Source organism: Athene noctua, chromosome 22 (assembly GCF_965140245.1).
Source record: "Athene noctua chromosome 22, bAthNoc1.hap1.1, whole genome shotgun sequence".
In the NCBI taxonomy this organism is placed as follows: Eukaryota; Metazoa; Chordata; class Aves; order Strigiformes; family Strigidae; genus Athene; species Athene noctua.
Genome location: NC_134058.1, coordinates 267354 through 281860, shown reverse-complemented (window position 1 = coordinate 281860; position 14507 = coordinate 267354). Strand labels below are relative to the sequence as shown.

Here is a 14507-nt window from a genome sequence, read left to right as displayed (position 1 = left end):
TGTTTAGTGACAAGAACCTGGAAAATCATTCAAGTTGACAATGCTTTTTAGATTTCATTTTTTTGCTGTGTCTCTATAAAAGAATGACTTGACACAGTGAACTTAGCAGGAACTTGCGGTATTACTAGGAACTTGCCTTCAAGTTCTGGGTTGGCTTTCGTTGCCGACCCCACATCCTCAGGCTGCAGTGACGTACGGGCTTTGACCTGTCATGCTGGAAACCCCGGTTGGTACCCCACAGCTTTTTGTATGGCAGCGACGTGCTTTGCTTTTTGGCAAACTGGCATTAATTTCCTTAGGCGTGGTGGTGGTTCTGGTTGTTTCCAATCTGTGTGTGCAAGTCTGGAGGGAAGATTTTTGTGATGTTTTCCAGGTTCTTGCAACGCTAAAGCAGTTGAAATGTTTCTGACGTAACACCAAAGCCCCAGGAAGCCTGGAGAAGACAAATCAAAGTAGCTGTGACGGAGGTTCTGCTCCGGCTGCGCGCGGGTTTGCGTCACTAAACGCTCTGCCTGAAGAGAGGGTGCTGCCTTCCTCCGCACTCTGCTGGTGCAGAGCCAGAAGGAGACTCTTCCCGGGATCCGGGCGTTCACCCACGCTGGTTTTCCTGCTTGTGCTCTCGTTGTCTGTTCCCTTCCAGGTTTCAGTAGCCCCCCCGATGTGGCAGGCGCGCAGCCCCTACGCGGGCGATACCCGCCCTTTGGGGCAGGACAGTGACCCCTCGTGCCTCAGTGTCGCGGCGGCCCTGGCAGCCCTGGGCCGGGCAGGGCCGCTCCTCCGCTCCCGGGGTTTAGGGGTAACGAACCGGCTCCTGCGGGTCGTGGGAGGAGAATCCCCTTCGCTGTCCTGCGGCGCCGGCGTGACCGCTCCGAGTGGCCAGCGGGTACCGGCCGCGCTGGCGTCGCTGTCCCGGCCGCGAGGCGGGAGCAGCCTCTGGTGCGGGGCCTCTGCCACCGCAGGTGCGTGTGAGGCTGGGAAGGATCCGGCAGAGCACGGGGAGTCCCGGGGACTCACGTTCCTGCTGTAGCTGACGTTTCTGCCGGTTCTCGCGCTCTGCAGTCGCGGCAGAAACGCTCCTTCTGGCGACAGAAACGTCCCGATGAAGGGGAGAGGGCAACCGCACCGCCCGTGTCTCTGCCAAGATGAAAATCTTCCCCGTTGAGCTGCTTGTGGGGAGGGATGGCTGCCGTCCCCCAAACCACGCTGGGGCTGAGTCAGCACCAGTCTCCATTCCGGCAGCGTTAGGGAGGAACGAGCTGCCGCTGGGTGAGGGGAAACGCTTGTGCGAGCAACACAGAGGAGGCACCTGGGCAGGGTCTCTCACTCCTAAAGGCAGACTTTGCTGGTGAAAGAAAAATGTTCCCAGGCAGAAAACCTGTGCGGGATATGTAAAGATGCTAGAATGCTAAATATTGGCATTTTACGGCAAAGCACAGCACTATGTATCTGCTCAAGGTAGATCGTGCTATGAAGATAAATTTGCAAAAAGCCTTTTTGACTAATTCTGTCACTCAGTGTAAGGGATATACTTGTACCATTAAACTGGGGTTCAGTAGAGTTAAACTGGTACGAGGGGATCAGAATTTGTCCCGGTGAAAGGGGAACGGGAAGTGGAGCAAGGGAAAGCTGCGCTCTACGGCGAATGTCCCGTAGCAGCCAGGAGGGCAGGCATGGGAGAGCATCAGTGCTCCTCAAAAATCGTCTTCTCCGCAGTAACGCGTGGCATGCTCAACAACAGACTCGGATCAGTTCTCCTGCTTTTATCTTTTCTTGAGGCGCTGTGTGGTGAAAAGTGACCTACATACGTGGTTGATAAATAGCCAGAAACTTGCCGTAGCCCCTCTCTCCTGGGGGCCCCGCGGGATCTGCGGGCGCGGGGCTGCGCCGGCATCGCACAGCCGCGGCAGCAACCGTCCTTCAGCGCGGGGCCGGGGGCAGCAGCTCCCCTTGCTGCACCGCCACGTCACCTTTTTCTTCTCTCTTTTTCTCCCCTGTGTCCCACACCGGCAGGGGTGGCATTTCTAGCTATTAATTAGTGTTAATAATACTCAGAATTCTTCGTAGTATTGAAAGGGCTGTAACTATGTGAGAAACAGTCTGATGAAGTTCAAGATCCGAGATGTGCAAACTGAAGAAGAAAAACTGTCATTTTTTTAAAGGATAGTAAAACATGTGTTTTCCTCTTCCATGTTCTGTGCACCCAGGAAAATGAAAAAGCAGTAAATCTGGAAATGCACAGAGCACTCTGAGTCTGGATAGTGGAGAATATTGCTGTTTCTGGGATTCCAAGGACTGTTTTCATAAGCTGCCCATTCCTCAGAGCTACCTATTTCTTAGATGCTACTTTAGATGCATCGATGCCTCCGCTTAAAAACCTTTGATCTGCGCTCGCTTTCCCTAGCATTTACAAATTTAAAAGTACTCGTGTTAAACTTTAATTATTCCCGTGTCTGGCACTGGATGTTCAGACTACTGCTGCTTTTTTGGGATGTCTCGGAAGATGCCAGTGTATGTAGCTGGGTCAAGCAGCTGATGGGTAAAATGAATAATGATTTGCCAAGTGTAATAGTCTGTTACTGAAATCTAGCAGCTTCCCTGCCTTTTCATATCTTGTGAAGTGTACAATGTTGTTGGCATTGTGTAATCTTTTCCCTTGCTAATGTGAGCGTACATCACAGGCAGCAGCACTGGATTTATAAAATATCTCCATAGACGACACTTTTGGTGAGTAAATTTTTTTAAAAAAAGGAACTCCTGCATGTAACAGCAGATACATTGCAATTTGTTATATTTTTCAGAAGGCATTGCCAAAACTTTGCCGTTAGAGCATACTGTGAAATAAAAAGATCAGTGAGACTCTCCAAAGGGACGAGGTGAGACACAGCCATGGAGTTACCAAAGAAGTAACTCTCATGTGCCACATCTCCAAACACTCACCTGATAAATTTGCTCTCACTGCTTAAAAAAAGAATCTAATTGGATGTACTGTCAGCATCTGCCATCCACTCAGCCTGAGCCCAAGGACTGACAAAGCTCACCACCTTCTGCCTAAATAACACAGCTTTTGAGGTTATCGGTGTGCTGGCATCGGCAAGGGAATGGCTGGGCTGCTCCTGTGCAGTGGATTTGAGGCTGATAGATGAGACTGAAGGGCAATTTACTCTGCTTTAGCCAGGTCGTAGCACCCCTTCTGCTCATCACAAATAATAAAATCTGCAGTTTGCCAGGCTGCTCGTCCTACCTTGGGAGTTTGAGGCAGGATGGGTTCACTATCCAGTTTGCTTCTGTGTATGAAAGGCACCTGGGAAAGAGAGACCAAATCTGGGGCAAAAAAGAGCCAGGAGGGTAATGTGTGCTTCTCCTTTGAATTCAGAGTTGTGTCAGCCCTAAGTGAAGCTGTTTGTCCACCCTGGGAGTGCTTCTGTGTTTGTTCTCTTATGTGAAATAGAGAAACAAAATCTGATTTTCAGATGGTACAAGAAGATCTCCCTGAAAGAAACGTGAAAGGACTTGGGAGTCCTCGGGAAGGTCTGATAAGGAGATAACTCTGCTCTCATCAGCAGGTCAGAGAAGCCCCTTTGAGCTGCACAGCGCCACTGGTGGGGTTCACATTTCCTTTTAAGATTTCAAGGCATCCACCTGGGAGTCTAGAAATATATATACAGGAGACCTGGAGAGCTGGGCTCAGCTGAACACAGCCTACAGCAGCAGCTCTTAGATACTAATCTGTTTGTTAATCCCCTCTGTCTGGGGAAATTTGAGGCTTCTGAGTGATAGTGAAGAAGAAAGAAGGGTGTCTAATAATCTTTTTCTTGCAATTCAGAAGAAATTCAAGTCCAATACTTTCTTTGCCTTAGGATTCGATGTTTCCAGTCTAAAGTGCTGCATCAGTTCCCAGCGGGCTGCCGTGAGTCCTTTTTAGGACACCGTGCCTAACGAGTAGAAGTCAGCAACTGGAGTGAGAGCGGAGGAGTCCTGCATGTCCTTGTCATGGCAGTTTGGCTTGTCCCTGGGACCAGCCCGTCTCTGCCTCTGGGGACAGCCCCAGTCTTGCTGGCCTTCCTGTGCATCTTTAAATTAGACTCCGGCATCTCTGAGCCCTCACGTCCCATGCAAAGAAAAGGTGGATTCCAAGAATATGTACCACAGGAGGGGAACTTTGGATTCCCTGGCGCTGGGGTTACTGTTGTCAGGAGAGGTTATCCGGGCACAACACAACTTTCAGTGAATAACGTCTGTGCTGTGTGGAAGTGTCATAAGGGTAACAGCATAGGAACAAAAACGTTGCAAGACTATCAAAGCCAACATTATGAAAGTGTTTTGAAGGTTATTGATGTTCTTCCTGCGGGAATTGTATTACCAGTCACTGATATCAAAAGTAACAAATTTAAAGAAGCTATAAATGACAAAGCCTTCAGAGCGAGAGCAAAGAATAGAAATAAAAAGGACTCGTTGGCTTACCATGTACTGTATAGGCTGTGTGGAACAGTCAGTTTATCTCCTGTTCCTCGGGGCGGTATCGAGGTCACGGCTGCGTCCCTTCAGGCCGCCGGAGCCCCGTGGCCCTGCTCCGGCTGCGCTGTGCGCGGGGGGCGAGGGCCGCGGGCTGGCCGGGGCGGGGAGGGGCAGCGTGTCCCCCTGGCCGTGCCAAAGCCCGTCCCCTGGCCCAGCCAACACTAAGGGGTGCTCACGTAGGAGAGAGCAGGGCTCTACAGGGTGTCCCTCCTGCCCAAGGAGAGGCGCTGGAGCGTCCCCGTCCTCCGGATGCCTGGCCACGGGCAGAGCCCCCTACCTGGCATGACCCCCGGACACGGCAGGAGCTGCCCCCACCCCCGGCGCTGCAGAAACCCACCTTTCTGCTTGGGGCGCAGGGTTGTGTGGGGCTGGGGGCCCGCGGCGCCCTGCGAAGCGGCTGGTGGCTGGTCTCCATCTGACGCCTGAGCAGCCCCTGGGGTGCAGCCCCAGTCCTACATCCCCCCTCCTGCCTGCTGATGCCCACGTGCTGCTGCCGTGGGGAGTCTACACGGGGTTTGAGGGACTATCAGCTTCCAGATGATTTTAATGCATTTGCATACATACAAAAATAACTTGGCGCTTGGTGGAGCTCCAGGAGCAGCACTGAGGGACAGCATGTCTCTGGAGGGAGAGCTTATCACGAGCTCGGGGTACGTTGTCCTGGGGTTTTCTCATTTGGTATTTGGAAATGTCAGCCTCCTATTACTTGGTCCGCCTACAACAATGCCAATTAAAAAAATAAAAAGTGAGGTATCTTCAGGTACACATCAAACTCTTCTTAATTCACAGAAATGCATTAATATTTAAAAGTCAATAGTGTTATTGAGGCAAACTAGGCCATCAGCACATGAGAGAGCAAGCTTGCACCATCTGCATCAGACCAGAATTTGAAGCAGTGCATTCTGTTGATATAAACTTTGAAAGCACTTGGTGAATGTCAGCAGAGCTTTGAAACTAAAATTTCTTCTTATTTCAGACCAGCTATTGTTGCATCCCTGGCCTGGGTGAGCTGGGAAAGGACAGAAGCCACTTGGGGCATGCTTTATAATGTTGGCATTTCTGGAAGGTGATGAGGCTGGAAGTGCTTGGAGCTTAGCTCTGTCTGAGCCCCTTTGAAATGCAATGACAGAATTCCCATGTAAAGGTTGTGATAAAAACAGAAAGAGGGAGAGGAGATTCTGTACTTCAGAATGAAGAAAATAAAAAGTCCTCGCAAATGTCAGCTGGGGGATCTCTGGCTACGCTTGTTGGGGAAGAACAGTCTGGATGCAGTAGCAAATCTTTCACGGAGTAGCAGCCTGCAGAGGGGCTGGCACCCTTACATCCTACTCAGCACCCTGACACTCACATTTGTATGTGCTGATTTGACACGGCTTTGTTCATGTTTGCGTGGATACCCCAGCGTAGTTTTGAACTGCCAGTGAAGCTGCAGGGCAGAGCTACGCTCTTCCTCGGCAGCTTTGGTGGCCGTGAGGTTCCTCACTGACACTGTGTGTGCTAGCAAGCGTCTGCTTTGTTTTACCCTAGAAAGAGCTGTTCTGTTATTAAGTAATCCCAGTATATAACTTCAGCTGTATCGGTTAGCAAATTCTGTGGGATGTTCTGAAAATGAAAAGCACGATTCAAGTGCAGGACACTTTGAAATATAAGATGGCTTTGGTTGTCTTCTCTGCACCACTTTCCAAGCAGAAGAAATTGGACTGTTCTGGAAGTGGTTGCAATATGCAGGTTTAATATAAGAAAACGTAGAGGGATTGTTTAAGTGTCAGTCTTCAGAAGTGGAGAGTTGGAGGAGCAGTATATGCACAGAATAGCAAGGAGTTTGTATGTCTGTAATAAGCCCCATTTGTCAGGAAGAGTACCCCAAAGGAATTCAAACCCAAAGAAACCTTTGCTTTGCCCTTAGAGTTACTGTCTGAGGAACCTTAAGGCTTTTGCAGAATGAGCTGTAAAACCTTGGACAACCGGAGAGAGCAAGTGGCAAAGGAGGAGGAGATGCTTTGATGATTTCCATGACAAATTTCTCTCCCTGAAAAGACAGTCGATACTAGATGCAGCAGCTGGGTTAAATGCATCCATTGCTGTTGTTGTGTGGTTTTCCCGAGCAGGGTGTGTGTTAAGAGTGTCTCTGAGCAATCCAAAGTAGGGCAAGTTGCTGTCTCTAAGTTTTCTCTGCATGCTTTTACCATGGTTAAGTTTCTGTCCATGCGCGCTGGCGCAGCTCTGGGAGGTTGTTAAATGGGCTCCAACAGCTGCCCGGACACCTCCAGTTCAACGGCTGTTGAAGTCGCAGGCTGGTCTTGCAAGAATCCAGATGTACAGTCAGAAAGGGTTGAGTGGAAAGCAGTAAAAACCATGGGTTTGGCTTCTTCAGCTGCTCTGCCTTGCTCAGTGGTTTGAGGTCTGGAGCCCGGCACCATTCCCAGAGAAAACCCTGCGCAGGTCGGCCGGAGCCGCAGCAGAGGCGACGTGGGGTCAGGGTGTTCCCAACGCCGTGAGCGTTGGGGTCAGACTCGGCTCTCCTTGGCCCTTCCCAGGCGAATGCTCTGTGGCCTCCGGTGAGTTTGTGGCTCCAGAGCAATAAGCAGGAGAATGCCCTGCCATGTTTCTGTCCCCAGGCACCAGGACACGGGACTCCCGCGTCAGCACCACCGGCTCCGCTGGGTGTTTCTAGATAAACAAAAGCAGTCCCAGCTTGTGGCAGAATTATCTTGTCCCTGTCAGCCACCCGTGTAAATTAAAGCTTCCAGCTGGGAGCAGTGACACAGATGAAAAGAAATTTCCATTGTCCGGAAGAATAATACCTGTGTGAGAAAGAGAAGTGCCTTTTGTTTTATTTTGCTGCACGCTTCCAGTTGTGTGGTATCGTCCTTCTGTTGTACCTTTTACTCGCACAAGAGCTATTGCTATGAAAGATAATAAGCGACTTGGAAATCAATTTCTTTTGGGAACTTTGGAGGCCAAGAATTACAGTGCTGTATTTCACTGTATCTTTCAAAGTGCATGTTAAATAAACACCATTCCCAGGAGTATTGGGAGGTGGCTCTTTGTATATAAAATACCTTCAAATATATCACATTTGATGATGTATTAGTAAGTGTTTGGTATTTGTTCTATACTAAGACTCTCTTACTTTGCTGCTTGCACTATTTAAAGGCTGCCTGGCGATGACCAGGCTGACCCACGTGCTGTTTGTAGCCCCGCGGGATTGCTGCCAGGCTCACCTACAAAGAAAAGCTTATTCAGAGATTTCTGACTCTTCCCTGGACGGCACTCCGCTCGTTTCTGGGGTTGTCTTGGGGCAGTTCAAATCAAACCACCTGTACTGCGGTATCCTGAACACCATCCTGGACCTTTCTTCTAAGGGGGAGAAAAAACTTTAGGACTGTTTCCACTCCCCTCCTGCCTTCTCCCGAGGTTGTCTGGTGGGTGCCTCTGAATTCAGCTCTGCTGGAGATCTTCCACAAGCCTCCAGGAGAGGGTGCTGGGGACGGGCTCTCACTCCTGTTCATGGTCGGGCGTCCCCGCCAGCACGCGGGGGACAAACCAGCGGTTCGGCCGCGGATGCTCCTCCCAGGCTGGCTCCTCATCAGGGACCTGGGAGCAACACGCCCCAGCAGCTGCGGGGGTTTGCCCGTGTCGTAGGGATGGGACAGGCCCTGCTTGTCACTGAGAGAAACCTGCGGGTTATCAAGGGACACCAGGAGCATCGAGAAGAAGAAGAAAGATAAAGAAGGATTTTAAAATAAAATAATTAAAGGAAAACCTATATTTTTCCAATCCAAACCCTGCCCTGCAGTGGCTCTATACCACCTAGTCATTCTTCTGAGACATGAAATATAGAACAGAGTACAATTACTTTGCTGATTACATTCTATCTTCCCTTACCAAGGTATTGAAGAGGAACTGGGGAGCACATTATAAAGCATACAGCCCTATTAAATCTTTATTCCCTTTAAAACAATTGCAGGGAATATCAGGATGCTGATTTAACCAGGTTTAAAACCATCTATGCACTGATGTCTCTCTCTGCCTGGCTAACCCCAGGTGTCCTCTCCTCCTGAGGGAGCTTTTGAAGGGACATAAGTTCCACCAGCTCTTTCACGCAGCTGGAGGCAGAGGATATGAGGTTAATTCAAAGAACTGTACAGGCTAAAATGGATTTCCCAGCAGAAGGGATCCTGTTCTGCAGGTTCTGCTCTTGCCTCTGGCTCTGGGGTCCCCTGCTCTTCCAGGTGCTCTGGTGCTTCAACTCTTGGGTGCCAGGGCTATGCTGTGTATCTCTTAATTGTCTCGTTCTCCATAATTAAACATGCCCGGCTCAAGATAACATAAGGCGATGGGTTATGCGTTTAAAGTCAATGTTAGATTTTTTGGCTTTCACTGTTAGTGTGGAAGACTAATATATTCTAATGGATCAGCTGCCAGGTTGCCTTCCATAGCGTGACCTCAATTAGAAATTAGTTCAAGGATAACGAAATTACTGGGATTCAAACCAGTAATCTTGTCCAAAGCTAGCATTTAGTCTCTGGAAAGAAAAAAATCCCATTACTTTCTGTGTCTGTGTTCACGCCTTGTACTTGAGGTATCCCAGGCTCTGCTCTCAAACCATTAAAAATCTGGAGGAAACCCTCCAGATAGACACTGCTAAAAATAGCAGATTCTGTGATCTGCAGCTCCGTATGTCTGGGAGTGGCTTCATTCCTTGGTCTGGTTTTAGCTAATGTCTGGATGATACACAGACGCTCCCAGTACCGGTCTCCGAGTTACCTGTGGGTACTGCAGCATCCCATAACAGCCGCCTCTCATAACCACGGAAACCCTTGTATTATCTTTTTCTGGGTGATAATCTGTCAGGTATTAATCCAGTCACCCCACAGCAATGGATGGGAATTATGTTCCCTTTTCAACCTTTTGGATGGTTTGGGGAATACATAGTAAACCTCATAAATGAGTAGCCATCAGAAAAGAAAAAAACATTTTATAATTTAGAGGGTGAAAGGAGAGGGAAGGGGCCTAGGAGCTGCCTCTGCATCCCCCTGCCATGCTCCTCTGTTCCTTCTGCCCCCTTGCTTCGCGGTTTAGCCATTGGGGCTGGAAAAGGCTGTTTCACCTTCCGTGTTTTTAATAACGCCTAGTCCTGAGCAAGTTCGACACGACAGGGACAGCGCGGGTATGCAGCGAGAGCGACTGGCCGGGAGCAGGGCCGAGCTGATGGCGGGTGCTCCCGGGGCCCAGGGCTGTGCTTGGGCGTGATCCCCCTGCAGGGTGGCTGGGACTAAATTCACCGATGCTCATCGTCCCCGAGGGTGATTTATTTCCTTTCATCCTGCCAGCAGGGAGTACAAATGCAAAACTTCCAGCTCAGAGGTATTTTTCGGAATAAAGTACCTTTAGCTGTGGTCATTGGTGATTTGGAAGCCCCGGCCAGTGAGATTTAGCCTTGAGCTGGTTGCCATTGCGGAGCAGCCGAGGAGCAGCTGAAAGCTGCTGGAAATGGCTTTTGACTTCTGCTTTTTTTACAAAAAAAAAAAGAACGGAACAAAAAAAAGCACGCTTTGGGAGAAGGGAGACTTCCTCTTGCGTGGGGGCTGACTTGGGGCAGTAACGAGCGGCAGAGGGTGGTTGCTGAGATGAGAGAAGGGTTCCCCGCGTCCCGGAGCGCCGGCAGCACCCGACGTGCCCTGGGCCTGGCCTGTCCCCCCCTCGCAGCCTGGGCGCGCGTTCTCTGCGTTTCTACCCTCCCCGCCTGCCAGAACGGGGGAGCTGGAGCAGCCCGGCTTGTTTCAGCTGCTGCTGCTAATGTGGAATGTATAAACATGGAGCGGGCTGGTGGAACAAACAATAGCTGATTTACTTGGTTAATTTAAATCGTGTGTAGCGGGTAGCGCAGGGAGGCTGCATCGCTGCTCCAGCAATCACGCTGGGAGGGAGGTCTGCAGTGCCATTACGTGTTATTATTACTTTCTGGATAATGTATACACTTTCACTATCACATAGTTTTTCTCCTTCATTTTTCATGAGATTAATGGTTAAGCCATGGAAGAAATGTAACGCCATGCCAGTCTGATTTATTGACCACTTAGTGCTGATGAAGCTGCAAACAAGAGTCGGACAGATGTTGCAGCTGCATTTTTCTTTATCAAAACCAACAGCTTTTTGTGGGTTTTTTTAACCACTTCCCACGCCGCCTCCTGCTTACCCTGCAGCGCCAGGGATGGGGGAGCCAGCCCCCGCCGCCCGAGGAGAGGCGCCTGATGCCGGGTCGGGGGCGGCGGCGCGGGGAGCGGCGCAGCTCCGCAGAGGCTCTGGGCGCCGAAGTCGCGGGGGGATTCCTGACAGACGCTTCCAGAGCTGCCTGCAGCCTGGTCCGGGGCTCCCCGGAGGAGTTCCCGGCTGCCCAGGGGAAGGGCACGTCCATTGTCCTGGCACGTTTCCTGCATGGAAATTCCATCTGTAATTTTTCTTTTAGCCTTTCACATCTCTCTTGTTCTGTGGGTGGGTCTCCACAAAGAAATAGCAATTCTCTGCTGATCTAGAGTTTTCCAAAACATACGTATTCTCATAATTTGTGTCAGAACATTTCAGTTTGCCGGGTAGATTGGCATTTATGAGACTTGCCAAGGAGAGGTCAACTTTTAGATGGAGACATAAGGAGGCAGCCTGTTGGCATTGTGTTTATTTTATATGCTCTTATATATAAACAGCATGAACTCCAGTGCCAGTCCACTGCTGAGGTCCACTTGCTCCTGCTGCAGTGAAGCCGGGAAGCCCCGTCACCCTGACTTGCCTGGTGACAAACAGGCACCATCAGGCTGTGAAAAATACGGTTTATCTGAAACGAAGGCAGAAGCATCTGCGGAACTGCCGAGTCGCGCAAGGCCGCGGCAGCAGCGTGTCCTTGCTCTCTTTGAAACTGCTCTGAGAGCAAGAGGTGTCTTTACACGAAATCTCTGAAGCATATTACTTTTTATTACTTCATCTTCTAAGTCACTAATTACGTTAAATTAGCTGATGGAGACTATTTGAGTGTAAAGGTAATCGTTTTTATTATCTGAGTATTTTCTGAATTCTGCATGAGGACCGTAATGTTTCAGACTTCCCGTCATCACCTCCCCGGTTCTGAGCAGCGACGTCTTCTTGCGTTGGATGTGGCTCGGCTGCCCCGACTGTCACCTTTGTCACCTTCAAAGGGTGAAACAGGAAGGCTGAAAGGAAAATGTGGCTCCGTTTTGCGTGGTGAGCTGAGGACTCGCACTGCAGTGTGAAGGAGAGGACACGGTGCTTTAACATGTCCTCCTCTGGCTGTGTCTCGTCTGGGGCAGATGTGCCCTGTGGAATGGACAGTTTTCAGTGTGTAAAACCAGAACATAAAGAATCCAATTGTTTGTCTCCAGGAGAATCCTGGGAATAGAGCTGATGGTTTTCTTTGCTTTAGCCCTTTACAAAGCTGCTCTGAAATAAGTTGTTAGCACTTCCTTAGCAGGTTCCTTGCCTCTTCCCTGTGCAGTACAACTCTCTAATAGAGAATTTAATGCTGCAGCCTCACAGAATCCTCACTGAAAATCCCACGCTTGCAGTTTTCATCAACAGAAGGGGAAGGAGGAACGCAAGTTCCTGCCTGTGTGTCTTCCTGACGTTAGTGAGCTTCTCCTCCAGCCGGAGGGACGCGCCTGGTGTCCGGAGCCCGGCTGCGTCCCCGCGTGAGGGACTGCAGGGGAGGGGGAACAGGCGCACGGGGGGGCTGCTGCGGGCGCCACGGGAAGGGGCTCGGCCAGCTGCCGGCACCCCCTTGGCAAGGCGCTGGGAGACGTGACCGCTGCCCCCTTGTCTCAGGGACACGCAGAGGTGCTGGGGGTGTGCAGTCACCCCGTGCCCATCACGGCCAGCGTGGCCCTGCCCAGGGCTGGCTCTGGGTGCTGCTGCCCGGCCTCAGCGCGGTGTTTCACCATCAGAAGTTGCCTTCTGCTGGGGTGTCCTCGGTGCGGGTGTTGTGTCTGTCCTCAGTGCGGGTGTCTGCGCATGGCTCCAGGCCTCTGCGGGTTTCAGAAACAAGTGATCCCATTAGCACAACCTTTGTGAACCAGTGATGGCTTGTGTTCCCTCTCCCACTCAGAACAGGGCTCTAACAGCATTAATGAAACATTAGAGTTTTAATTACACCATTATCCTATTTATTTTTATAAATAATTCCAAAGCAGTCATTAAAGTTTGTGAACTTAAGAGTAAATGACTTAAGGGAAAGAAATCAGCTTCTCAATCTTGTTATTATCTATTGTACAATCTCCCTGGGATGCTGTTGGGAAACTAGCAGAGTTGTTTCTGTTGCTGTTGTTAAGATGATTCATTTACTCGCAGGGTGGTAACACGCTGCTCAGCTCCCTACTTGAAACGTCTGTGTCAGTGGGACGGCGCCGCAGTGCGTCAAAGCAGCGTTGTGTCCCCCCTCTCAGCCCCGTACCGAGGTGCCCGGGCCGAGGGGAGCAGGAACGGCCCTGCGGGAGGAAGCACCTTGCAGTTGTTCTGCACAGGGCAGGCTCTCCTCCAGCCCCGACCTTCCACAGCTGTTCTCATCCCAAAGCTGCAGGATCTTCCAAAGACAAATTTTGGGCTTGGCTGCAAAGAGCCTGTCCTTGGGGCGCTCTGTGAGCTCCCTCGGCTTTTTCCTCCCTCTTTCTGCCACCGTACCGAAAGCGTGGCTGTTACTGATGCTCTCGGGTGGATTCCTGTGTATTGGAAAGAGCCTGATGTGGACCAGAACTGATGAAAGCACTGGACCAAACAGACCACAGGTCCCTTAAACCAAAACAAATTACCCGGTGTTTGTTGCAGCTGGTATTTGCAGGACTTGTGCAAGTATTCGGTGTTGTATGGGTTGAAAAATAAATTCTCCCTGAGCGCACGAGGGGAGCAGGAGCGATGCAAGGAAAGGGCGCTCGGGGTGGGGGGAGCTGCATGCAGACTCTGCCCTGCCTTGTCTCTTGCTGCCTCTTTTCAAGAGCAGCTCTGATCTCGGGGAAATCTGGTACATACTGGGATCTAGTTACGCTGCTTTCTGTCACAGTTTTAATAAGGAAGGTAATTGCAGAGAGCCCTGAGCAGGGCAGAGGCTCGACAATGTCACTTTTGCTGTGCTCTCCCCACAGAACCCAGACATCGTGTTGGTGCACTACCTGAACGTCCCTGCCATCGAGGACTGCGGGAAGCCATGCGGCCCCATCTTGTGCTCAATAAACACAGACAAGAAGGAGTGGGCGAAGTGGACAAAAGAGGAACTCATCGGACAGCTAAAACCGATGTGTGAGTATCTGGAGGCTTTTTTGCTCTTGTACTTTATAGAGGGTTAGTTTGCAGTACAGTGTCTCGCTGCCGCCCGCCATCGCCGTGAAGGAGACATTTGTCACCATCAAACTCACCTTGCGCCTGCGTTCACTTCCTTTCCTCCTAATATCGAGCACTTTGGGATGTGTGGGTACGAGAGCTGCCCAGACTGCCCCAGACAGGGCCGTGTCCCCTCCACGCACTGGAAAAAAACTCGAAGGAGCCTTCTCAGTGCTGGCAGGTAGGTGCCCCCAGGGCTCCGTGCCCCCGGGGCTCAGTGCCGGGTCGGGGTGAGCCGCTGCTGCTGGAGCCCAGCGCTTCGGGCGGGTGTCGTTCGTTCGCTGCAGCTCTGAACTTCGCAGTCTGAGGAGCAGGCCGGGGAGGTTTGCTCTGCAAACAGGCAGTTCCTCGGACCTCTCTGCATCTGCCTGGAGTGTAACGTTTTCTCTTGCGTCGCCGTGACCTTGCGTGTCTTCCCCCGGAGAACACGTCCCAGTGTGCAGGCAGACGCCTTTTTGCAATGAGAGAAAGACGAGGCATAGCGTGGGTCTGTAAGCAGGAGAAAATTAACTGCAGGAGCCACAATGGCAAATCTAGGTCCTTTCATCTGAGTCAACAAATACCAGTTCTGCTTTTCTGCCTCACCCCTGCCCGCAGCCGGAGGCTGGTGT

The 14507-nt window shown here is 50.9% G+C and overlaps 1 protein-coding gene across 6 annotated transcripts in view; it reads left to right on the top strand.

Annotated features, from left to right (window-relative positions):
• The window catches only part of CAMTA1 (calmodulin binding transcription activator 1), a 293026-nt gene that overhangs the window by 219480 nt on the left and 59039 nt on the right, over window positions 1-14507 (top strand). For all 6 annotated transcript variants that reach the window (XM_074924718.1, XM_074924719.1, XM_074924715.1 and 3 more), the window contains one exon: window positions 13662-13815. In XM_074924718.1, coding sequence (XP_074780819.1) covers window positions 13662-13815 — 154 coding nt within the window. The remainder of the gene's footprint in view (window positions 1-13661; window positions 13816-14507) is intronic.